General features: G+C 44.2%; 2 protein-coding genes across 3 annotated transcripts; one reads left to right on the top strand and one right to left on the bottom strand.

Annotated features, from left to right (window-relative positions):
- Window positions 1–258: 258 nt before the first annotated feature.
- Window positions 259–13,139, top strand: LOC144705623 (2-isopropylmalate synthase A-like). 2 transcript variants are annotated; one of them, XM_078578388.1, is made up of 12 exons: window positions 259–967; window positions 1,656–1,869; window positions 1,954–2,034; window positions 2,132–2,221; window positions 2,289–2,375; window positions 2,580–2,680; window positions 3,309–3,342; window positions 3,415–3,489; window positions 3,563–3,646; window positions 11,955–12,089; window positions 12,648–12,793; window positions 12,891–13,139. In XM_078578388.1, exons 1-12 carry the CDS (start codon window positions 321–323, stop codon window positions 13,021–13,023), a joined length of 1,827 nt encoding a protein of 608 aa, XP_078434514.1. In that variant the 5' UTR covers window positions 259–320; the 3' UTR covers window positions 13,024–13,139. The 2 variants fall into 2 exon arrangements, 1 of the variants encoding a protein (XP_078434514.1); XR_013582068.1 differs by lacking the exon at window positions 12,891–13,139 and having other exon boundaries at window positions 11,930–12,089; window positions 12,648–12,788.
- A 4,040-nt stretch (window positions 13,140–17,179) lies between these two features.
- On the bottom strand, window positions 17,180–22,432 carry LOC144705624 (CMP-sialic acid transporter 3-like). Its single transcript, XM_078578389.1, has 15 exons — window positions 21,831–22,432; window positions 21,114–21,312; window positions 20,792–20,908; window positions 20,189–20,245; window positions 19,702–19,779; window positions 19,546–19,590; window positions 19,391–19,450; window positions 19,184–19,306; window positions 18,811–18,888; window positions 18,638–18,707; window positions 18,462–18,569; window positions 18,020–18,153; window positions 17,812–17,931; window positions 17,670–17,734; window positions 17,180–17,386 (listed from the first exon to the last, which is right to left on the bottom strand). The coding sequence occupies exons 2-14, from the start codon at window positions 21,258–21,260 to the stop codon at window positions 17,684–17,686; spliced, it is 1,188 nt and encodes a 395-aa protein (XP_078434515.1). The 5' UTR covers window positions 21,261–21,312; window positions 21,831–22,432; the 3' UTR covers window positions 17,180–17,386; window positions 17,670–17,683.
- Window positions 22,433–23,648: the final 1,216 nt, after the last annotated feature.

Raw genomic sequence — 23,648 nt, 5'->3', positions numbered from 1 at the left:
AAAGCTGGGAGGGGTGGAGCCTCGTATCGGTGATGATGCTCGGAGTGATTAGACAACTATAACATGTCCTCTTAAAGATCTTGGGTTGGGCATGGTTGACTTTCTACATAAATTGAAATTGCATCATTCATTTGAATGTGGTGGCCTTTAATGAGTCCCAACAGTGCAGGGCAATTCTTTTAATAAGTATCAAAGAGACCTAACTTAGTAAAATAAAAGGTGGATCCCAGTACTTAGAGAAATTTCTTCTTTGGGGAGGGGGATTTACAAGGAGATAGCCTAAAACCTCGTCATCCGCAAGGTCTAGCTAGCCGCCAGGCATGGCGTCGTCCCTCCTCTGCCCTAACCCGAAGCCCAAGCAATGGTCGTCCTCCGCAAAGCCCTCAACTTTCCACCGACCCGGCTCCGCGTTCTTCAGCAATCCCCCGATCAGACGATCTTCTTCTCAATCCGTGAAGTGCTCGATCGGATCTCGGCCGGAGTACATCCCCAACCGCATTTCCGATCCCAACTATGTCCGGATCTTCGACACCACGCTCCGCGACGGCGAGCAATCCCCCGGCGCCACCATGACCAGCGCCGAGAAGCTCGCCGTGGCCCGGCAGCTGTCGCTGCTCGGCGTGGACATCATCGAAGCGGGCTTCCCCGCATCCTCGCCCGACGACCTCGACGCCGTGAGAAATATCGCCATGGAGGTGGGAAATCGCTCCTTGTCCGAGGATGGGCATGTGCCCGTCATCTGTGGCCTGTCGAGGTGCAATAAGAAGGACATTGACGCGGCGTGGGAGGCTGTTCGGCACGCGCGCAAGCCGAGAATTCATACTTTCATTGCTACGAGTGATATTCATATGCAATTCAAGCTCAGGAAGACGAGGGAGGAAGTTGTTGACATTGCCAGGGAGATGGTGGCGTATGCTAGAAGCCTCGGTTGTGAGGATGTTGAGTTTAGCCCGGAAGATGCTGGCAGGTTGAATGAATCTCTCTCTTTCTCTATTTATATTGTTAATTTTTATCTTTTTCTTCAGAAAAATTGCATAATTGATGATCACTCTCGGGTTGATGGCCGATTTCGGGTGATCTTCCCTCTTTTTCTTCAGTAAAAAGTTGATGGCCACTCAAATACATTTTGGTTTCTCTTGTTTTCTTATGGAAACTGCGTTATTAAGTTATGTTGGTTCACTATCTCCCTCGATTTCTCTATCTCTATGGTCTCACACTTTCATCATCACGAGAATTTCAATCGTTATCTCTTTCTTCAATAATCTGGAAAATGCATTTGTTAGTTGTGTTCATTAATTCTCCCTCTTCGTTTTCTCATTCTTTCATCATCACGAGAATTTCAATCACTATCTCCTTCTTCAATTATCTGGAAAGTACATTCCTTAGGTGTGTTGATTCATTCTCCCTGCCTTTTTCTCATTCGTTCATCATCTCGAGAAATTGTTTTAATATCTCTTTCTTTAATAATCTGAAAAATGGATTCTAAAGTTACTTTGATTCCTTCTCTCTCTTTCTTTTTTCTCATTATCCGTCATCACAAGGGTTTTGATCGGTGTCGCTGTCGTGTTTAAAATCAAAGTTGAATAGTTAGATTGGGGTTTTTTAACATAACCTTGAATTTTTAGGTCTAATTTTGTGTTTATCCCTTAATTTAGATCGGACAGGGATTTTCTGTACCATATTCTTGGGGAAGTTATCAAGGCTGGGGCTACCACTCTCAACATTCCTGACACCGTTGGATACACACTGCCTCATGAATTTGGGAAATTAATCAGTGACATCAAGAGTAACACTCCTGGGGTAGAAAATGCAATAATTTCGACTCACTGCCAAAACGACCTCGGCCTCGCAACTGCGAATACGCTTGCGGTAGGAGTTTTCAGATCTGTAATATCTGATTCCTTTGGGTGTAATTGTTGGATTTTAGAAAAAGCTCTTTTTTGGGTGATTTAGGGCGTCCAAGGAGGAGCAAGGCAATTAGAAGTCACAATCAATGGTATTGGTGAACGAGCTGGAAATGCTTCTTTAGAGGAGGTCCGTGCTTTATCTTTGAGTTCCATATTTTATCTTTTATTTATAAAAAAACTAGGATGATGTGAAATTTCCCTTGCTACTTCAATCATGGTTTCAGGTTGTTATGGCAATCAAGATGCGTCATCAATTGTTGGGGGGACTTTACACTGGGATCAATACCAAGCATATAGTCATGACGAGCAAAATGGTATCTTTTGATTGAAAAAACCCGTTGTGATTTAATGGGAACTGAACCATGTTATGATAAATCGTAGGTACAAGAACACAGTGGGCTGCATGTGCAGCCACATAAAGCTATCGTTGGAGCAAATGCATTTGCTCATGAAAGTGGCATTCACCAAGTATGTGCAGATTATCTTGAAGATGCGTGCCTTTTTTTGTTTTTGATGAGAAAAATGTGTTTTTATAAATACCTTGGGTTTGACTTGTCTCTAGGATGTGTATCTTCATAAATCCATGCATGTTGTGCTTCTCATTGTGTTCGTGTGTATGATTTTTACATGGCATTGATCTCCATATATGTGCATGTTATGAATGTTTTACAGGATGGCATGCTCAAGTACAAGGGCACATATGAAATTATATCTCCTGAAGACATTGGGTTGACGCGTTCAAATGAGTCTGGCATTGTCCTCGGAAAACTGAGGTGGGAAAAAAACATTGAATTATTTTATTATAGAAATTCCGAAAACATTTTCCAAATTTTCGCAAGAACCAGATATGTTTATCTGGATGTTCTAATAATTTAAAATAAATTATAATCCTAAAATAAACATCTGGAGCAGTTCTTTCGCTAAAATAAATCAGATTCCCTTATAGAAAACATTCGGTATAAAGTAGTGCTTCCCTGATCCCCAAGCTTCAGTCTGTATCATCCTTCAGTAGAAAATTTTCGGCGACTGAAATAAATCAGACTGTCTAATATTTCATCAGAAACATTCTTTCGGAGAAAAGTTCACTGAAATCAGTCAATTTAAACTAGTACTTCCTAAACCCTAAGCTTCCTTTTTTATTATCCGTCTGAAGCAGATGTTCTGTCACTGCAAAAAATCGGATTTTCCTATAATTTGATGAAAAAATTCAGTATAAAGTAATGCTTCGCTAAAGCCTAAACATTAGTCCCCAAATTTCTCTGTATTACCCAACTTGAGCAGATGTTATGCCTTGAATGTAATGGAAGCGGTACCTCATATTGTGCTACACAAAGGATTTCCATTATAATTTGATGGCATTTTCATTGTACTTATAAAAACTTCATCGACTTCCAACTGCAGTGGTCGCCACGCATTGAGATCGAGGCTTTTGGAGGTACCTTTTCACAATTCTCAATAACCATATTAATCTCGCGAAGCAGTAGCTAAGAGAGATAGACGCTTGCAGTTTGGATATGATATAAACGGAAAAGAGCTTGATGACGTGTTCAAACGTTTCAAAGAGGTGGCAGAGAAGAAAAAGGTAATTGAACCAGTCAGGTTTTGTGATAGGAAAGAAAATTTAACTCATATTTCTTGGACAAATCTCGTGACAGCATATATCTGATGATGACATCGAGGCATTGATCAACGATGAAATTTTCCAGCCTCCAGTGGTTTGGTCTCTGGTCGATCTCCAGGTCAGCAAAAATTACTTGTTTGAATCTATTGTTTTTGAATTGTCATGGTTTGCAGTTTGACGGTGATGATTTCGTCATCGTCATCCTACTTTCAGATGAACGTCGATTTTAAACACCTTGGTCGTTAGTATTGCTCCTAGTTTTGGGTCATTCGGACTTCTTGAAGAAGCTTTATTTTGTCCAACCTGTGTGTTACCGAAATGGACTTGCAATCCCCTTGGAGATGTTGCTGGGATCTGGACAATGCATCAGGAACAACATTCTTCTTTCCAGCCTTATTGTGTATGTTAAAATCATATAGCCCAGGAGCTTTGACACCCATTGGTGATATTGAATCGGTACCTCTTTTTGATCTGATCGAAAACGTTAAAATTGTTCTGTGTAGATTGAAAATTTGTTGAACATAAGGTAGTGTTTCCGTTTTTGAACAGCCCATATTACCGCCAAAAGCCCCCTTTGATACGCGTACTTGAATCGGTTTTGAGAATGAAATGCGTTGCTGAAGTAAGCTATTTGGTGGTTCTCCTGTAATAGCACTGCCCCCACTGCAAGTTCAGATGCATCTGTCTCAATGCTAAAAGGTAAAGAAAAATTTGGTAATCTGATACGAACCTAGCCGGTTCGTACAGAGGAGAAGACGGTGGAGGAAGAGAGAAGGCGCCGGGGTGGACGTCGGCGTGCAGGGGTGGACTACGGCAGGGTGGGATCGGCGGAGTGGACGTCGCCGGAGAGCTCGACGGAGTGGACGTCGCCGAGAGAGGAGAGAATACTTGAAGGAAACACTTAACGATTCATGCCCCCCCCCTCCAACAAGGAGGGCTACATATTTAAAGGAAACGTAAGGGAAATGTTAAGACGGAAATGCCCCTAGTGGGCTTACTGGATCATATCAATTACTCCCCCCTTCGATACACAGCTTGTCCTCAAGCTGGTGAGTCGTCGTCTGTTGTCGGTTCGGCGGGGATGTCATCGGCGCGCGCGGGGCGTCGTCGGGCATGACGATGTGGATGTTGAGCATTTTGAAGCATCAATGCCCGGGCGAGAACTTCTCATTGCACAGATAGCACAGGCCTTGAGCTTTGCCGGCGAGGAATTCCCCTTCAGTCAGGTTGAGCTGGCGAGGGTGGTTGGACAGGCTGCGGTTGTTGGCCGTCAGCGGGGTGTTGAGGCCCCAGGGTCCTTGAGGGCGCCGGCGTCGGAGTTGAGGCTTGGGAAGTCCTCGATTTCCTGGAGGATTGCTTCCGCTTCGAATGCAGTGTCGATGAGGTCGTTAGTGGTCTGAGGGTGACAGCGGTTGATCTCACCTCGGATCTTGGGCTGCAAGGTGGCGTAGGGGGCGTACATGGTGGTTTCCTCGGCAAGGTCGGGGAGGTAGCCCACCAGGCTTATGAACTTGGACACCAGCTCATCCACGGTGCCCGTTTGGCGCAGGTTGACAAGGCGGCGGTATGCGTCGCGGGGTTTAAGACCAAATCGCCGATTGAGTTGGCACTTAAAGTCTCCCCAACTCTGGAACCCAATGTCGTCGAGGTAGCAGAACCACGCCGACGCGGTCCCGTCCAAGTATGATGAGACCAAATGAATCCGTTCTGCATCATCCGCTGGGTAGGCCTGGAAATATTGTTCGACGCGTCGTAGCCAGCGCTCCGGATCACCGTCTGCGAAGACGGGAAGGTCGGCCAAGCGGTGGCGGTGTCCTGAGGGTGGGTGGCCCGCACGTCCACGGTGGCCACGAACTGGGTGTCTTCTGTGTTGGTAGTCAAACTCGTTGTCGTCGTCCCATGCGTCTTCCTCGTCGTTGTGCACTTGTTCGTGGTCGTGGTGGGGCATGACCGGTGGAAGACGAGTCTGCTGGCGGCCCCCCTGATGACGTGGTCGAATATTGCAGGTGTCGCCCCCCGGTGGGTAGAAGAGGGGTGCTGGAAGCCCCGGCTGGCCAGTCCGACAGAACCGGGAGTTGGGCCGCGCCGAGGGCAGTTCTGTGCGGGCAAAACACCCGGGGCGAGAATGACCCGGGACAGCGTCGCGCCGTGTGTATCCGAGGTCGCTCCCCGTGAACAGACCGGCCCTGGGACCCCTGGGGAGGGCCTCTGGCGGAAGGCCTCTCGCCCGGTCGTTGGGGACGGGGTTGAAGGCGCCCCCGTCTTGGTTTGGGCTTGGGGGGGTCCAGAGTGGGCCCCCAGAGGGGAAATACCCCGAGTTGGGCCCATCTTCTGGGTCGCCCACCCGGATTGGGCCCCTTTGAGGGTAAACCGGGCCGGTCAGGGCAAAGAAGCCCCTGTCCGGCCCGTCTTCCCCCAAAACAGGCCCGCCTGTCTCACGCAGGCAGGCCTTCTCACGGCGGGACGGGCCCAACGAGCCCTCCCCAGGGGCCCGATTTGGCCTAGGGCACACGCCCTGGTCAAAGGGTCCCCAGGGTGGAACCCCGACGGCGGCATCCCTCAAGGGGTCGGGGGCGCCGCCCTCGGGGGCAGTCGCCGCCGTGACGGCCCTCCCCCTTTTGCCTCCTGGGGTGGCGGCGCTGCCATAGTCGTCGGCCCTGGGGAGGGCGGTGGCCGCCCTGCCCACCGCTCTGGACATGGCGGGACTCGTGAGTCTGGGTGCCCTCTCGGCCGGCGGCGGCCCGAGGACAGTGGAGGTGGTCGGGGCGAAGGCAAGAGGCGCCAGAGCCGGAGCCTCACCAGCCGAGTAGGGCTCCGAGGGTGGAAGAGGTGTGGGCGGTGGTGGCTCTGTCGGCAGGGGCGGTTGGAGCGTCGCCATAGCCGCCTCCAGTTGAGCGGAGACGACCGCGATGAGCTCGTTGGTGACAGCCCCCTCCACGGCTCTGAGTTGCTCCGACCAGGCCTCACGGTGGCGCTCGAGACCTTCTTTGAGTGCTTGCAGGGTGGTGGCCTGAGAGACCTCGAGGGCGGCCACCTTGGCCACCAGAGCTTCCAAGGTTGGGAGTGGAATTTCGCTGGATCCTGTGGAAGCCGGGGCAGGAGCCGCAAGCGACGACATTGACCGGGGATGGCGGCGCGAAATGGCTCTGATACCAGTGATACGAACCTAGCCGGTTCGTACAGAGGAGAAGACAGTGGAGGAAGAGAGAAGGCGCCGGGGTGGACGTCGGCGTGCCGGGGTGGACTACGGCAGGGGGGGATCGGCGGAGTGGACGTCGCCGGAGAGCTCGATGGAGTGGGATCGCCGAGAGGAGAGAATACTTGAAGAAAACACTTAATGATTCATGTCCCCCCTCCAACAAGGAGGGCTACATATTTAAAGGAAACGTAAAGGAAATGTTAAGACGGAAATGCCCCTAGTGGGCTTACTGGATCGTATCATAATCTTTGCATTGGAGTCTCTGACAATGCTTTCTTCAGCTTGTTAAATGATTTCTCAGCTTCATCAGTCCAGATAAGACAGTTCTTTTTCAAGAGAGCTGTAAGTGGTTGAGCGACGGCAGCATATTGGTACACACACCGTCGATCATACCCTGTCAACCCAAGGAATCCTCTCAATTATTTCTCTATAGTGGGGATCTGATAGGATCCCAGCCAGGATCGTATCGAGAACAGGGTCGACCATGGCAGAGTGGACGACGCCCGAGGGGATGAGAGCAGCAAGAAGCGGTGGAGTGGGCATCGCCGGAGAGATACTACCGAAAGGAAATAACAACTTAGCAGCTCATGCCCTGCCCTCCAGCGAGGAGAGCTACATATTTAAAGGGAAATGCAAAGGGAATGGGAAAGATGAAAATGCCCCTAGTGGGCTTACTAGACGGAGTGGATCGTAACAGGGTCTTCCATTGTCTGATGACATCAATTTTAGATGGATCAGTTGATACCCTTTCAGCATAGATACCATGCTGATACGACCCCGACATATCTAAGTCTCTTTCATCATTTAGCCCAATAGGGGCGTTTAGGTCATTTGGACCTTTTGTAATCCCTTTAAATAGAGCAGTCCTCCCTTTAGGAGGGCAGCCAAGAAGTATCCCAGAAATCTGTTTGGCTCCCTCTGGCGACGTCCACTCCGTGGACCCCTCACATAGGCGACATCCACTCCGCCTGCCCCACCTGCCGTAGTCCATCCCGGCACACTGACGTCCATCCCGGTGCCTTCTCCCTCCCTTCCCGTCTTCTCACCGATACGAACCATCAGGTTCGTATCACATGCCCTAAATATTCAATGTATTGGCACCCAAATTTGCATTTCTTGGGGTTGATATGAAGATGATTCTTTGTAAGTTAATCAAATTTGATAGCAAGGTGTTGTTCATGCTGTTTAAGGTTTCTGCTGTATATCAATATATCATCAAAAAATACCAGTACAAATTTGTGAAGATGCTGACAGAAAATTGAGTTCATAAGGGTTTTGAAAGGTTGCAGGAGCGTTTGATAATCCAAAAGACATCACCTTGAATTCAAAATGAGCGTGATGCGTTTTAAATGCAGTCTGATGAATGTCGTTTGGGTGCATTCATACTTGGTAATAACCTGATCTCAGTTCTATTTTGGAGAAGATTGACATCCCATGTAGTTCTTCTAAAAGCTCATCAACCACAGGTGTTGGAAATCTGTTTGGAACTGTCATTTGGTTTAGAGCTCTGTAATCAATGCGGAGACGAAATCCACCATCTTCCTTTTTGAGTAATAGGCCTGGGCTTGAAAAACAACTATTGGAATGTCGAATAATATTCAAATTTAGTAGCTCTTGTAGAAGCTCTTCCAGGATGTTTTTTATATATATGAGAATACCTACAAGGTTTTTTGTTGACTGGTTTTGGTCCTGGGATCAAGTGTATCTGGTGATCACAATCTCTGTTTGGGGGTAATGTATTGGGTGACTCAAAAACAAGGGGGTAGCTTCTTTTTATCCAATGAAAGCAATGATCAAGGGATAGAGCATGTACCTCATAAGGATTTGATGTCCGCTGCCTGTTGATATGGTGGATAATATCGATATGGTGGATAGACTCCACCCATTCTTGGTGCCTTGTTCAGTATCAAACTGAGGGAATTAAGATCTGGATCAGCTTGTATGGTGGGAATCTGGTTCTCCCAACATATCTTGAGCATTAGGTGATGGTATTTGCAATGGAACCATCCCAGAGTCTTCAGCCAAGGGATCCCCAGAATCACGTCCAAATTGCCTAATGGAAAAGGAACAAAATTCTGCTTGAAAGTAAGTCCCTGGAAGGATATAGGAATATTGGGGCAAATTCCTTCTGTTTGCCTGCAAAATCCGTCACCTAAAATAATACTGAATTTGTGATATGGATGAATCTTAAGGCTGACCATCTGGATTAATTGTGGACTGATAAAATTATGGGTGGAACTCTCATCTATCATAATTTTGACCTTGTGCAAAAAAGAATTCCCCATAACTTTAGTGATCTATATTTGGGAAGTATTGCTGGGGGGTGCTGACATAAACTCCCCACCATATAGAGGACTCTCATCCATTGGCATTAAATCTTCTTCAGTGATATAGATAACTTTTCTTCTGGCACCTATGACCAGGTGCATACCGTTCATTGCAGTTGTAACATAAACCTTTTTCTTTCCTCTTCAAAATTTGCAGTTGTACCGTTCATCGTAGATAGACAAGTACTTTTCTTCTTGTTCCCACGTTGAGGCAGCTCATTTCTGATAGGATAATGCACTGTTCTGGACTGCAGATTATGCTGTTGAATTGTTAAGCCCTTCTCGCTGGCTCACAAGTGCGAGTTCAAAAGCAACGCATTCCACAAGTTCAAGTCGGGATGAAAAGGGAAATGGAAGAGAATAGAAATAGAGGGAGAGAGATGAGCAGGATGGGAAGCGCCTCTGTCCGCTCTGTCACCGGGAAGGTCTGCGGCGTGACTGACGACTGCTGAAGATACAAGGAGGGAGAGGGTTAGGTCGAGGGAGGGTGGAGAGGAGAAAGGAGAAGCGCTTACTGAGGGTCTGATCATGACGCAGCCTTAGTACACGAACGGTGTAGGAACAGGACTTGAATCCACAAGCCTTGCTCTACTTGAAGGAGTCAAGTCCTGAATCCACAGAACTAGCGTCTTCAACCCTTGAGTCCACAAGGGGTTGTGCTTGAATCCACAAACACTAAAGCACTCTCTAACAAAGAGAACACTCAGAGGGGAGAAACAACAGTTTCAACAAAACAATTGACTTCAATACTACTCATTCAGGGGTACATGGGGCCTTATATAGGTCACAACAAGTGCAGGGTTGTCCATAATGACTGTACCCATGAAATGACAAGTCAAAACATTGAGAAAAACAATTCTAACAAGCTAAAACAGAGGATAAGCAGCCTGACTGGCCTGAGCAGAGATATCCTGCAGATTCTGGGGCATGTGAAGCTGTCAGGAAATATTTGTGTGGCACAAGAAGATCCTGATGGGACAAAACAGAAGATATGCAGCTCTGACTAGTTAGAGCAGAGATCCCGGCAGAAGAAGAATCTGTCAGAGGATTCTGTCAGGTATGAATCTGTCAGAAGATCCTGTCAGAGAAAATCTTGTCAGAGTGATCCTGTTAGAGAAAATCCTGTCAGAGGATCCTGTCAGAGGATTTTGAGGGGCTCTACGTAAATTTCTGCAGATCGTGTCAGTTCTAGAAGAATTTCCTTTTTGGGCCACAAGTTGCTAATTGGCCTCAGAAAATGGGCTTCTGGACAACATCAGATCGCCTGCCTGTTTCTATTCTGCTCCCCCTTCTTATGACTCGCGGTACTCCCGCGAGTCATAATTTCTGTTGGGCCTGCCCCGAGGCAGCCCCCGTTTGGGCCGAAACGACAGAGGGCTGGTTCGTCTTCTGTCTCTGATAGACCCTGATCGGGGTCTTAACATAATAATTTGCCCTCTGCTGGTTATGGGTGGCAGCCCTTTGAGTTCCTAGTGTAATAGAAAATTGATCCCAATCTTCAATCACAGCTAAGTTGCTTTCAGCTTCTATAGAATAGTCCATAATTTATTGTATTCCATAAGGTCTATATTTATTTAACTCAACCCTGACCTCTGGCTTTAGCTCTCTTAGATATGTGCTTTCATGTATGTCAACTGGTAAATGAGAGAGAAAATCAGCTAGATCTTCAAACTCAGATTGATATTCCGACACAGTGCCAGTCTGTTTAAGATTCATAAGCTGAGCACACAAGGATCTTGAAGAGAAATTGTACCTCCTTCCAAAGTGTTGGCTAAAAACCAGCCAATGTTCAAAGCCAAAAATGTTCTTGTGTAGATGAACCACCCTTGGGCCGGCCCTTCCATATGTAGAGAAACCAGCTGTAACTTTTCCTCATCCGATAGTCTATTAATTCTGAAAAACCTTTCAACACAATTCCGCCATATTTGTGCATTTGATCCATTGAAATAAGGTGAGTCACCTTAACGGAAGACAGCTTTCTGGTGGGGGAACAGTTCTTGATTTATTTGCTCTTGGCCATACCTTGGCATATCTTTTTAATCGGCATTGGATGTAGAGGAAGAGTTAGCTTCCAATTTAGAATTCATAGCTTGAAGCTGTTGTAGAATACTTGATAATATTTCTGCTGTAACTGGAATTTCTTCCATCCTTGCCTTCACGATCTTCTTGATCTCCCATGGCAATCACGATAGTCAGTCCGTTCTCTCGCTTTGTTGCAGATCCAATCTCTGCTCTGATACCAGATTGATACACATTGGTTGTATCAATGAAATAGTTTTCAACTTCGAATTCAAGAAAACACTAGAAATCACCAATGTAGGTCTGGACTCAATCAATAGGAAGAATGAGATGATAAAATAAGAACGACACAGACGAAGAGAGGGTTCCTCCCTCCAGGTCGGAGCTCCCCTCCGGACCAGCAGGTCAACTTACGCTGCTCCAGCTGTCCAACGATCATAACTGTCAGCTTCTGATTCAAGAAAGATCTCAGTGCCTTTCCCGCTCTCCTTTTTTCTTATATATAGGGGTTTCGTCCCACATTAGTGAGCATGTGCAGTCAACAGCCTTTGACCGGCTCTCTTCTTATTCCTTCCTTTATATTTCTTTGATTAGAGCATATCATGATTCTATCATCTCTCATATACTGAGTAAAGTTATCTGAGGGAGAATGATGAACGAAATCTTTATGGTCTTTGCCATCCTACTTCCAGACGAGAGACGATGGAAATTTCATCATTGTCATTCTCATTGTTAAGGACAAATGATGGGGAATATGATACGATTATACTCTCGTCATTGTCATTGGTGAACTCTTGTTTTTTCTTTGATATCCTGTCTCTTTTGCCCTCATATCTTTGACAAATTTACCGCTCAGCCTGCGAAATTGCTACACGACACAGGTCACGTGCGGAACACTGGGTCTGTCCACTGCTACGGTTAAACTGGTTGGTGCCGATGGAGAGGAGAAGGTAGCATGCTCTGTGGGTACTGGGCCAGTCGATGCGGCTTACAAGGCCGTTGATTCAATCGTGATGGTAAGAACAGCATGGCGCATCTATCCTATTGCCATTGCAATTTTTTTGGGGGTCTCTTTGGATCTTTTTCGGCTTCATCTTCTCAGATCTTCTTGGACTTTATCTTTTTAGGTTTATTTGAATCTTTTTGGGTCTATTTGGAATTCTATTTCGGGTCTCTTTGTATATTTTTGGGATTTCACTTTTTTGGGTCTCTTTGGATAATTTTGAGACTAATATTTTGGGTCTCTTTGTATATTTTGTTTGGATTTTACCTTTTGGGTTTCTTTGAATCTTCATGGGATTTAGCAGTTTTGGGTCTCTGGATTTTTTTGGGATAATGTTTTGGGTCGTTAGAATCGTTTTGGATTTTTCTGTCTCTTTAGATGTTTTTGGACTTTATCTTTCGGGTCCATTTGGATTTAAAATTTATTTTTGGCTCTTATGGATCTTTTAAAAATATATTTTCGTCTCTTTGAATTTTATCTCGTTAGACTTGATCCATTTGAGTCTCTTTAGATTTTAAAGTTAGCCATAGATATTTTAGATTTTTTGAGATTGAATGATGGGTTTTGCCAGGTGCCAGCTACTCTCTTGGAATACTCCATGAACGCCGTCACGGAGGGCATTGATGCCTTGGCCTCTACCAGGGTGGTCATTCGTGGAGATAACAAGGAGTCTTCGATGAATGGGACCACCGGAGAAGAAGTCCTCCGCTCATTCAGGTTCTCTCTTTTTTATTATTATCAAAAACCTTCCTAGGGGAAATGTGTTTATTTTTTTTTCGAGGGAAAATATGTATTATTTTTATTTTTTCTCCAGTGGAAGTGGTGCCGGGATGGACATCGTTGTTTCAAGCGTCCGGGCATATGTCAGTGCGCTGAACAAGATGTTAGGTTATAGGGTTGTCTCCTCCAAGAAGGCCACCGCCAGTAAGTCTACCGAGTCTTCTTGACATTTCTTTGAATGATGATGATGATGATGATGTTAGGGCTCTCTTGAACATGTAAGGTTTTCATCTGTGATCTTCTTTTTATGGCTTGAGGGAAACTCTCAGTTATTTTCGCATTAGTAGAACATGTTAAGGTTTATGTTTTATCTGGGTAGAGTTTCATGACAACATTCAGGGTTTTCTCCTCCAAGAAGGCTCCCACCTAGTGTTTGCCATCTCAAACTCAATATTTGATGATGATATGCGGATGGATGTGTACCGGATATCAGAAATGGGGAGATCCAATAGATGGTCTGTAAGGTCTGATGACAATATCAGAATTGGTTGCTACAGTACCGATATCCGATTCCACCTTTCTCTTTAGGGTTGGTTGAGGATATCAGATATTGGTTGCTACAGTACTAGTGTCCAACATTGACATCTACCTTTATCTATAAGATCGGATGACAACATCGGAATTCAGTGTGATATCAGTTCTTTGAGCTTCTCAAGACGAAGGGCTAGACACCAATGGAGGTGGAGCGGAAGAGGAGCAACTAGACTAAATGCGACACAGCAGAGAGACCTGGTGCGTCCTTTCTCAGAAACAGAAGTCCTTGCTGCAATCAAAGGACTAAATGGGGAAGGAGCCCCGGGGCCTGATGGCCTCCCAGTCTCTTTTTATAATGTCTTTTGGGAGACAATCAAGGCAGAGGTAATGGCTACGGTAGAAGAATTTCGACAATGAAACTTTGGGTTGGAAAAAATCAACCGGGCTTATTTGGTTCTCCTCCCAAAATGTCAAGGAGCTACTAGAGTGGGAGATTTTAGACCTATAGCGCTATCAAATTCCATATATCTTACCATAGCCAAGGTCTTGGCCAATCGGCTCAGGGAAGTGATAGGCGACTTGGTAGGTCCTTTTTAATCGGCCTTTATTCCTGGGAGACAACTGATTGATGGTGCAGTCGTTGCATCAGAAATCTTGACCGCATGGAAAAGATTGAAAGTCAGAGGGTTCATGTGGAAAGTCGATTTTGCAAAGGCATACGACTGCCTTGACTGGGAATTCTTATGGGCCTCTCTAAGGCGTCGTGGTTTTCCAGCCGAATGGGTAGGATGGATGAAAAGATGTATTACATCCCAGTCTTTCGCGGTGCTGGTGAATGGACACCCCGAAGGAGGTTGGATTCAACCGCAACGAGGGGTTAGACAAGGATGCCCTCTAGCCCCGCTACTTTTTGTCTTGGCCGTGGATGCCCTTTCCATAAGCACAATGGAGGCTTGCTCCAATGGTCTGCTAAACGGTTTTCGGACCTCAAGTTTCCCGGCAGGTATTCCTCTTCTACAATATGCGGATGATACCACCTTTTTCATAGAGGGGGCAGAAGAGGAGGCCAAAAATCTATCCATCCTACTTGACCTTTTCGCAGACTGTTCGGGACTACACATTAACCGTGCCAAATCAGCCTTTGTCGGATTTGGATTATCGCAAGAGGAGGAAGCTCTCTGCTCTAGAGCCTTGGGGACACCTAGCGGTACACTTCCCATGAAATATCTGGGTCTTCTATTGACAGGGGGTCGGATCAAAGCTATAGACTGGCATCCAGTAGTGGAGAAGATAGAGCGGAAGTTGCAGGGATGTCAAAGCAGAGTGTTATCGATAGGGGGACAATTGGTGCTTCTACGCCATGTGCTGTCAGCGATAACTATTTTCTACCTCTCAGTGTTGAAACTACCAGTGGGGACCAAGAAGCTTTTAGAAAGTATGATGAGAAGATTTCTATGGAAGGGTTCAGGATCGGAGGAAGGGAGGGGGATATCCCTCGTATCGTGGGATATTGTATGCAGACTAGTTCTCTTGGGGGGACTAGGAGTTCTTAAATTACAAGATCTCAATCTAGCATTACTGGCCAAGTGGGTGTACAGACTTATGGGACAGGATACATCTATGGCTACACTAGTTTTGAAAGACATGTATGGCTCGAGTTTGAATTGGGAAGTTCGCGGATATCCAGTCCGAGCAGCCTCTGCATTTTGGCAAGGGTTGAGGTATGTGTTTCCCCAAGTCCGTGATTTCTTCGAAGCCAAGCTAGGACATGGCACTTCATTCCGGTTTTGGATAGACGCATGGATCCCCCTGGGCACATTGAAGACAAAATTCCCACGCTTGTATGCCTTGCAAGGACCCCCCAGGCCATTGTGGGCGAGTGTTGGGATGGCACATGGACCCCATGCTTAGTTGACACCTTATCCGACCAAAGACTGGAAGACTATACAAGGTTGCAGCAAACAATAATCCACCTACACCCGCAAGGAGGGACACAAGATGGGTGGAAGTGGATAGGTGCATCCTTTACTGTTCGAGATGCTTATGCGAAGCTTAGCCGCAGACAAGAAGGGGAGGAACCGAGGATACTTGACACATGTCGCACCATATGGAGACAAAAGTTTCCCCTTAAGGTGAAAATATTCTGTTGGCTGCTCCTCCGACGAAGAATAGTGACGAAGGTTTTTCGGAGGAGATGGCTCCCAGAAGCTTCGGCATTATGTGCTGTGTACAAACGGTAATGAGGATTGCGCTCACCTCTTTTTTGATTGTTCCTTTACTGTTGCATGGTGTAAAATCCCAAAGCATCAGAGGTGGTGTTTTGGGAGTCACTGCAAAATGGAGCAACTAGGAGACGAGCTGGACAGGTTCGACCATTTGCAGTGCTATGGGCACTATGGCTGCACAGGAATGAAGTCATCTTTAACGAACGGGAAGCATCGACGGAAGCGGTGATACAGGCAGCTGTGGGCTTTACTGTTGCATGGTGTAAAATCCCAAGGCCAAGGCCCTAGACAGCCTTTTAGGCCCTTCATGTACTTATCGTTTATATTTTTATCTCACTGGGAAGGTCACCGACTTTGTGTGATCTCCCCTATCCTTATTTCAAAAAAAAAAAAAGTACCGATATCTGGTATCGGCATCTACCTTTTTATCTTTAGGATTGGACAACCACATCAGAAATCGGTGTGTAGTATTGGCTTTTAGTACCGGTATCTGATATCTGCATGATATCAGAAAAACTGATATCAGACATAAATTTAAATATACATTCAACAATTTTTGAAATTAGTAGGAAACAAGTAATCAAATAAGTTATTCCACTTTCATCTTCTTCTCTGTTTGATTATAAAAATTATTCACAAGTTTATCTCATTAATTAGGAGAATCCGCATATGATACACAATGTCGAGGTTGACTGGACACATCAAAGATTTTCAAACAAATTCTTAGAAGAATTTGTACTACGTTTTTTTAACTTTTTTCTCCCATATGGATCTGCCTCTTGACAAAACAAGCACAATATCATAGATAGATTGTTATAATGAATTCGTTATGAAGTCATGTAACAGGACATCGAATCAACTGCCATTTCATTTTGCAAATTGCCATTCAGAACTTGATTTATTGGGCCAGCGAAGGATGCATGTGGAATCAATTCTCGCAGTGTGTTTGAAATGAGGAATTTATTGAACTCTTTTTTTTTTGGTTTCTCTTCCATATGGACTAATGTCTCAAACTGTTACTGGGATATCAGTAACTGATCTGAATGTCAGAATCTGATATCCTGTACTGACATCTGCCACGTCCCAACTCCTACAGTTCCCGCCCTGATATCCAATATTGGGTGGATTGTTCAGTATGTTTAATATCCAATATCAGGTATCTAACACTGTCTAGATTTCATCCAGATATCGGTTGGCCGAACAGTACTCTCATCAGTAAGTCTAGCAACTCATCTTGACCTTTCTTTGAATGATGATGGTGACGATGATGGGGCGCCCCTCTTGAACCCGTAAGGTTTTCATATCTGATCGTGTTCTTTTAAACTGTCTGAAATTCTCATTTATTTTCCCATGGCAGATCATGTTAAGATATATTTATCTGGGTAGAGTTGCAGAACACTCAAAGACCTTCAATTTAGCAGCATATAATGCAAGATATATACCGCATTTATACATATAGAGAGAGCCAATGAGGGATAGAGAGAGTAAGTAGAGGGATACTCCTTATGACCCAGAAGGAAAAGGAAAAAATGCCAAACACCACTTTCTGCCTTCATCTGGAGCCAGATTTTGTGCACATTTTTCCTTCCTCTTCACTCCAAGAGAAAAGAGACAAACAAAAAAATAAGAAAAATAAATCTTTTTAAGTAACACACGGCTGCCAGTGCTCTTCACAGGCATACCAACCGTAACTGGAAAGATATACATAAATGGAATGATTTCTTTCATCAATTAGAGTGATGGAAACAAGACCCAAATGTTGTTCTGCTGATAACAGCTCCCCAGCATGACTGCTGACTGGAATCTGAGTCCTAACCAGATGATAAAAGATCTATATACAAATCAAAGAAGATCAAATTAGATAAATCAACACATGTAGGGTCAATTACAAATAAAACAAAAAAAGTTTTTATTGTCCGCTAATAGTCTGGAAAAAACAGTTCTTAGAGAATAATGGTCGGTTAAATAATAGAGGAATGGAAAGATTTCCAGGGATGATATTCAACAAAACTTTCGAGAAAAAAAACAGAGAATCAGAACTACATTATCTGAATTTATGAAGTTTTTTTCAGGAGATTTACATCAAATTAACGCCAGAAGAGAATAAAAAAAACCTTTTGTTTGTCCATCAAGTGGGCAGAAGAGGTTCCCTATCGTCATGTCCTAGTCGGTGGGTCATCTGAGAAATAAACCGCAAAGAAAAGTCAACGAGGAGAGAATTGGTCAACGGAAGAAGAAAGACGAACTGCTCCTTACATCCTGAGTTGCCGCTGCAGCCATATTAACAAAAGATTCTTCCTTTGATCTGAGACCCACCGATTCTACTTCTTTGCCGTTCATCGCATCGTCTCTAGCTTTCGCCATCGGTGAGAAAAACTGAGAAACCCCCAAGATAAAGATTAATCCACCAAATTTTTACCGAAAAATTAGCATAAAATAGGCTAGGCAGTGAATGATTGATTACTTGGTGCATGGAGATGAAGACGATTGATATTCCCAGAACAAAGTTTATGGTCAGGGTGTGACCGAAGAGGGCTGCAGAAGCTATGCCGGTGAAGATAGTGGCCACGGTTGAGGAATACTTCTTCAAAATAGTGTCTGCAATCCCCACAGCATATAACTCGTAATTGTCAAGCATGTCATAAAAAATGATGCAGTTTTGAGACGATGTCTTTGTATTACATAGCTCGTAACTGTCATCCGTGTCATCATAAAATGTCGATATCGAATATAGCTCGTAATTTTAATGCGTGACATAATAAAATGATGCAGTTTTGAGAGCATGTCGAGATCTCATCTAACTTGTAAATACCATGTGTGTCATCATAAAATGATCCACTTTTTTTTTTTTTGAAGAAAAATGATCCACTTTTGAGAGGATGTCGACATAGAATGACGGGTCTCACCTGCATATTTAAAGAAAAAAGATGAGAGAATGCCCTGTGCTGCATTGATGCATATCAATATCATGGTCGCCCTGGAATGGCCCTTTAGGATATCAAAACTATCTGGGCCTGGAAAAAACACAAAATAATTATCATAAACCGAGGAGAAAAATAAATAAACTTTGAGTTTGTCAAACCTTTAAAGAGAGCCATGCCCAGAATTCCAAGGAAGTTGAAAAACGCACCATACCCATAAAGAAATAAGTTCTGCAATTAGAAACAAAAAGATTATCAATCCAAAGTGAATAAATTGACGGCCAAATGGAGAATGGAAACAAATATAGGTGATAAAAAACTATTAAAGAATAACCTGAAGATAAATACTCGTGTCGAACTGGCTCTTTAAAGCATATTCATTAAAAACCGAGGCCATTGAAGGAACGGTAATCTGCAAAACAAGCAAGCAGCAAAAGATCAAAAAATTGTAGTTGTAAAATCTTCACTAAAATCACTAGACACCCCGAAGTATTACAGATACGACAAGAAAATAAATTCATGGAACCAAGAAATATGTTATTACAAAGGACACAAGCAATTGAATGAAACTTAACCTAATACCTCCGATATATTACAGGAATATTTCACTCGAGGGGTCACCTCAAGAAAAATTTCATAAAGATAGAATTAGTTGAATGAATTATTCTTAAGCATTTAAGTTGAATATAGATTTTTGCATCACTTACAAAAATCAACGTGCATATATATGCGCCTGTTGCAACCGGAAGACCAAAGGCACTAGTGCCCTCAGGCAATGATTTGAGCTGATTAACACTGATGCCAATAAGCAAGAGGGCGAGAGCTTCCCACTGCACGAAAAACCAGGAAATCAGAATTTATTTCCATATTTCCATACAAAATGAGAAAGAACAGTGAACCAAGTTTATGCTTGCCTGGATAACGGAGAATCTCCTCCTCATTATAATCTTCAGCAGGATAGCAATGACAAGAACCTAAATCATGGAAAATACTAAAAAATTTGAATGGCTTCTTGATTTTGCCAGAAAAATATTTATGTTATGTTTCAGATAAGAAAGCAGTGATGTACCTTGAGATTACTCAACATTTTTACTGTTGCAGGGTTGAAATATAACTGCAGGAAATGGCCAAATTTGTCAAAAAAGGAGCAGCTGATTTACCAGCAATGACTAAAAATCTTTGAAAAAATGAAATTAGATAGTTAAAATGGATTTAGAAGACCGACCTGCATAGTGAACTTAAGATAATTGTTGATAGAATAAAGAAGAGCAGGAACAGCAAGAAGCACGTTATTGCGAGCAGCCTGAAATTACATGTAGTCAGATATCATTTGACAAATGAATAGAGAATGAGATGAAACAATGAAAGATTGAGACGTAGAGAATATTTTTGCTTCATAAGGTGACGAAGGCTTAAACAAAAGATGACTATTAGTAAGCATAAAAAGAATTCCCAAAAGTGAGTCAGGAAACATTCAGGAAAATTGACCAAGGATATGGTCTGGTCTAATTCTGGAGAGCGTGGTCAGAGAAAAAAATTATGTGGGTCCTACCTCACTAAAATAACGAATACAAATATTGAATGAAGAATAATGTCTCCATAAATATGAATAATATGATGGGACACAGTGAATTAGTTGCAAGAGAAATCAACGCTATACCGGGGATAGAGTGCAGAAAGAGATAAATATATATGCAGACCAAGTGTTTTACCTGAATAAAAGTTGAAAGTGAAAGCAAAGGTTTCTCCCCAATTTTCTGTCGCCGAGCCTGAAATCATTTTAAGGGAAAACAAACGTGAAAATCGTTTCAATATATATACATATAATACACATTCGACAGGTGAAAAAGTATAGCAATTCTTTGGAAGAATTGTCCGGCACAGTGGATATTGATTCGTGATGTTTTGGATGGGCTTGTCTCCTAGTTCAATTTTACCTGTGATACTTATGCTCAAGGGCAGCTTATGATACGAATCCCGACCCCTCCAGGGGTATTTTGGAAATGTCATTAATATATGTTTTCCTTTAAATACTAGTACTCCCTCCCTTTAGGAGGGCAGCATGAATATTTTGGAAGTTTATCTCAGCAAAGTTCGCTGTACCAGTGTCTCCCTCAATAGGTCACTTTACATTCCCCCACCCTCCTTTCCCACTCTTTCCCCAGATTGGTCCTAAATCATGGATCATATTTTATTTTAACACATCAAGAAACATTTTTATCTCTTCGTGGATCTCCTTTTCAAACAGGATTTTACAGCAAAGATGTGAGTTTATAAACTTGCTCATTAAAATTAACATCCCACAAAAAACGAACCTGAATAAGTAGCATTGCAATGGCAAACGTGACCTTTGCACACTCGGTCAGAAAATTAACGCTAATAGGGCTGAACTTGAAACCACCATCAACTTTGCTCATATAAACTAGAATAGGCTGCAGAAAATGAACATGATCTAATTCAGTATACTATAGAAGAAAATTAAAATCGGACTCAATTATTTTTGCGTTAATGGATTTACAATGAATAATCAACGGTTCCGAGATGGCAAAACCTATCGAGATGATCAAAAGAAACGATTTTTTTTCTCTGCACGTAATGCAAAGACGACAGTTTTAAGACGCAAAAATGAAAAATCACCTGAAATCCAACTAAGATACAATCACCAACGACCAAAGCAACATTGAGCGCGCGATGCTTGGAAGATTTTATGCTTCGGTGGCGGTTATATGCCTTTGAGTAGGCTCTGGAACTTGGAGAACCCAGTTTAGAATTACTGTACTCCATAGTCTTGCCTTCTTCTCAGCGGAGCGTCTCAACAGTCCATACAAACTAACCTCTGAAATAAAAGTTAAAGAATTTTCAGTGTGATAGATACAGACACTCTTCGTAAGAGCAATAAAAGTCAAGTTAACAAAAATGTAACAAGGTGCAGCACCACAATATCGATGGCGGATATTAATTAAAATTAACTACAAGATTTGTACAGCTTTCTAAAACTAAAATTAACAATGGGATCATCAACGGACATGGGATTTCTGAGGCATACGTCCCACAAGAATTCGGTGTTAACCAGTAAGATTTCTTTGAAATCTTTGTTTCACTCAGAAATTCTATCTTTATGGTGTATAAATTTCTCGGAAATCTCACGGTCGTCAGAGTCTAGCAGCCGTTTCCCCACATAATAATCTAAAGCATTAAAGCGCCGCCCCCTTCCTACGTACAACGAAATTTAAAGATCGAAGATCAAAGCAGAAACAACATGAAACAAGGATGGTTCGCGAGAAAAATTGTAATTAAACATTAGATCCGGCGAGCCAACGAGAAAATCTCGTCCGACGCTGAAGAGAAACTTACTTGGCAGCGGAAAAAGAATCCCGATTTGGAAGGCCACCCGAAATATAACTATTCCGAAGCGATGACCTTGAGAGACCCTGTATCAAAATTAGGAGAAGCAATATCCTCGCTAGATGAGAAGCGCAGAGGATCTATCAAGCGGAAGCAAGAACGACCCTTCAAAGCGGATCTGGATCAAAGCAGATTCAAATAGGCGTTCTCCACGGGCCGCCCCAAAATCGAGATCTGACGGTGCAAACCAGCCCTCGGCTCCAGGATTTGACCCACGCCGGCGGATTGGCAGATCCAATTAGCGCAGCGGACGGCAGGAAGAAGGCGGGAGGACCCACTTTGCGAGGAGACAACGGGGAAGAAATTGGATCAAAACCCACCACCAAGAACGCGGAAGATTCAGCGAGGAAGGTCGGGAGAGGAATTGGGAAGCGACATGGAAGGGGTGGGGGGAGGATTCGCGTGTTGAACTGGCGCAGAGAGAAGCGCGTTTTATAGGAGGAAGCGGTCACGCTCGCGCCGACGGGGGAATCTACAGACTAGAAGAGCATCTCGCGCGCTGATGTGCTTCTCTCCTCCAGTACTTCAACAAAAACAAGGTAAAACGCGCGTCTTTGACCCTGTGCGCAGCTTGAGAAAGAAAGAGAGAGAGAGAGAAAGGAAGAAAAAGAATAAATAGAAATAAATAGAGAGAGAGAGAGGGGTGGGAGGAAGCAAAGAGAGAGAGAAATAGAGAGAGAGAGAGAGAGGGAGAAAGACAGAGATAGAAGGGGGGAGGGAGCAAGAGAGAGAGTGGGAGAAAGACAGAGAGAGAGGGGGGGAGGGAGAGAGAGAAACACAGAGAGAGAGAGGGGGAGAGAGAAAGAGAGAGTGGGAGAAAGACAGAGATAGAAGGGGGAGGGAGCAAGAGAGAGAGTGGGAGAAAGACAGAGAGGGGGAGGGAGAAAGAGATGGAGGAAGGGAGAAAGAGAGAGAGAGAGGGAGGGAGGGAGCAAGAGAGAGAGTGGGAGAAAGACAGAGAGAGAAGGGGAGGGAGCAAGAGAGAGAGGGAGGGAGGGAGCAAGAGAGAGAATGGGAGAAAGACAGAGAGAGAGAGAAAGGAAGGGAGAAAGAGGAGATGGAGGGAGTAAGAGACAGAGGGAGAAACAGAGAGAGAAAGAGAGAACAAAAGAGAGAGAGAGAGGATGGAAGAGAGAGTGGGAAGAAGAGAGTGGGAAAGAGAAAGAAAGAGTGGGAGCAAGAGAGAGAGGAGGAAGAAAGAGTGGGAGCAAGTGGAGAGAGGGTGACAGAAAGAGAGGGAGCAAGAGTGGGAACCAGATAGAGAGAAAGAGAAAGAAAGAGTGGGATCAAAAGAGAGAGGAAGAAAGAGTGGGAACTAGAGAGAGAGAGAGAGAGAGAGAAAGAGAGAGGAAGAAAGAGTGGGAATCAGAGAAAGAGAGAGAGAGAGAAAGAGTGGGAACCAGAGAAAGAGAAAGAAAGAAAGAATAGGAACAAGAGAGAGAGAAGGAGAAAGAAAGAGTGGGAACGAGAGAGAGGGAGAGAGATAGAAGAAGAAAGAAAGAGTGGGATCAAGAGAGAGGGAGAGAGAAGGAGAAAGAAAGAATGGGAACAAGAGAGAGGGAGAGAGAGAAGGAGAAAAAAAGAGTGGGAACAAGAGAGAGAGGGAGAAAAAAAGAGTGGGAACAAGAGAGAGAGGGAGAGAGAAGGAGAAAGAAAGAGTGGGAACAAGAGAGAGGGAGAGAGAGAAGGAGAAAGAAAGAGTGGGAGCAAGTGAGAGAGAGAAAGAGAGGGGGAGAAAGAAAGAGTGGGACCAAGTGAGAGAGAGAA

This window comes from Wolffia australiana, chromosome 7, assembly GCF_029677425.1.
Source record: "Wolffia australiana isolate 7733 chromosome 7, ASM2967742v1".
In the NCBI taxonomy this organism is placed as follows: domain Eukaryota; kingdom Viridiplantae; phylum Streptophyta; class Magnoliopsida; order Alismatales; family Araceae; genus Wolffia; species Wolffia australiana.
Note: the sequence above shows the minus strand (reverse complement) of the source record. Positions and strands in the feature narration are given on the sequence as shown.

Excerpts from the sequence above, each read along its gene's own strand:
- LOC144705623 (XM_078578388.1), top strand. The coding sequence starts at position 321 with ATGGCGTCGTCCCTCCTCTGCCCTAACCCGAAGCCCAAGCAATGGTCG. Across the intron at positions 3,343-3,414 it reads TGAGATCGAGGCTTTTGGAG|TTTGGATATGATATAAACGG; the intron begins GTACCTTTTCAC and ends AGACGCTTGCAG. Across the intron at positions 12,090-12,647 it reads CCGTTGATTCAATCGTGATG|GTGCCAGCTACTCTCTTGGA; the intron begins GTAAGAACAGCA and ends GGGTTTTGCCAG.
- LOC144705624 (XM_078578389.1), bottom strand. The coding sequence starts at position 21,260 with ATGGAGTACAGTAATTCTAAACTGGGTTCTCCAAGTTCCAGAGCCTAC. Across the intron at positions 19,591-19,701 it reads ATCTTAAGTTCACTATGCAG|TTATATTTCAACCCTGCAAC; the intron begins GTCGGTCTTCTA and ends CATTTCCTGCAG. Across the intron at positions 17,735-17,811 it reads CTGCAGCGGCAACTCAGGAT|ATGACCCACCGACTAGGACA; the intron begins GTAAGGAGCAGT and ends TTTATTTCTCAG.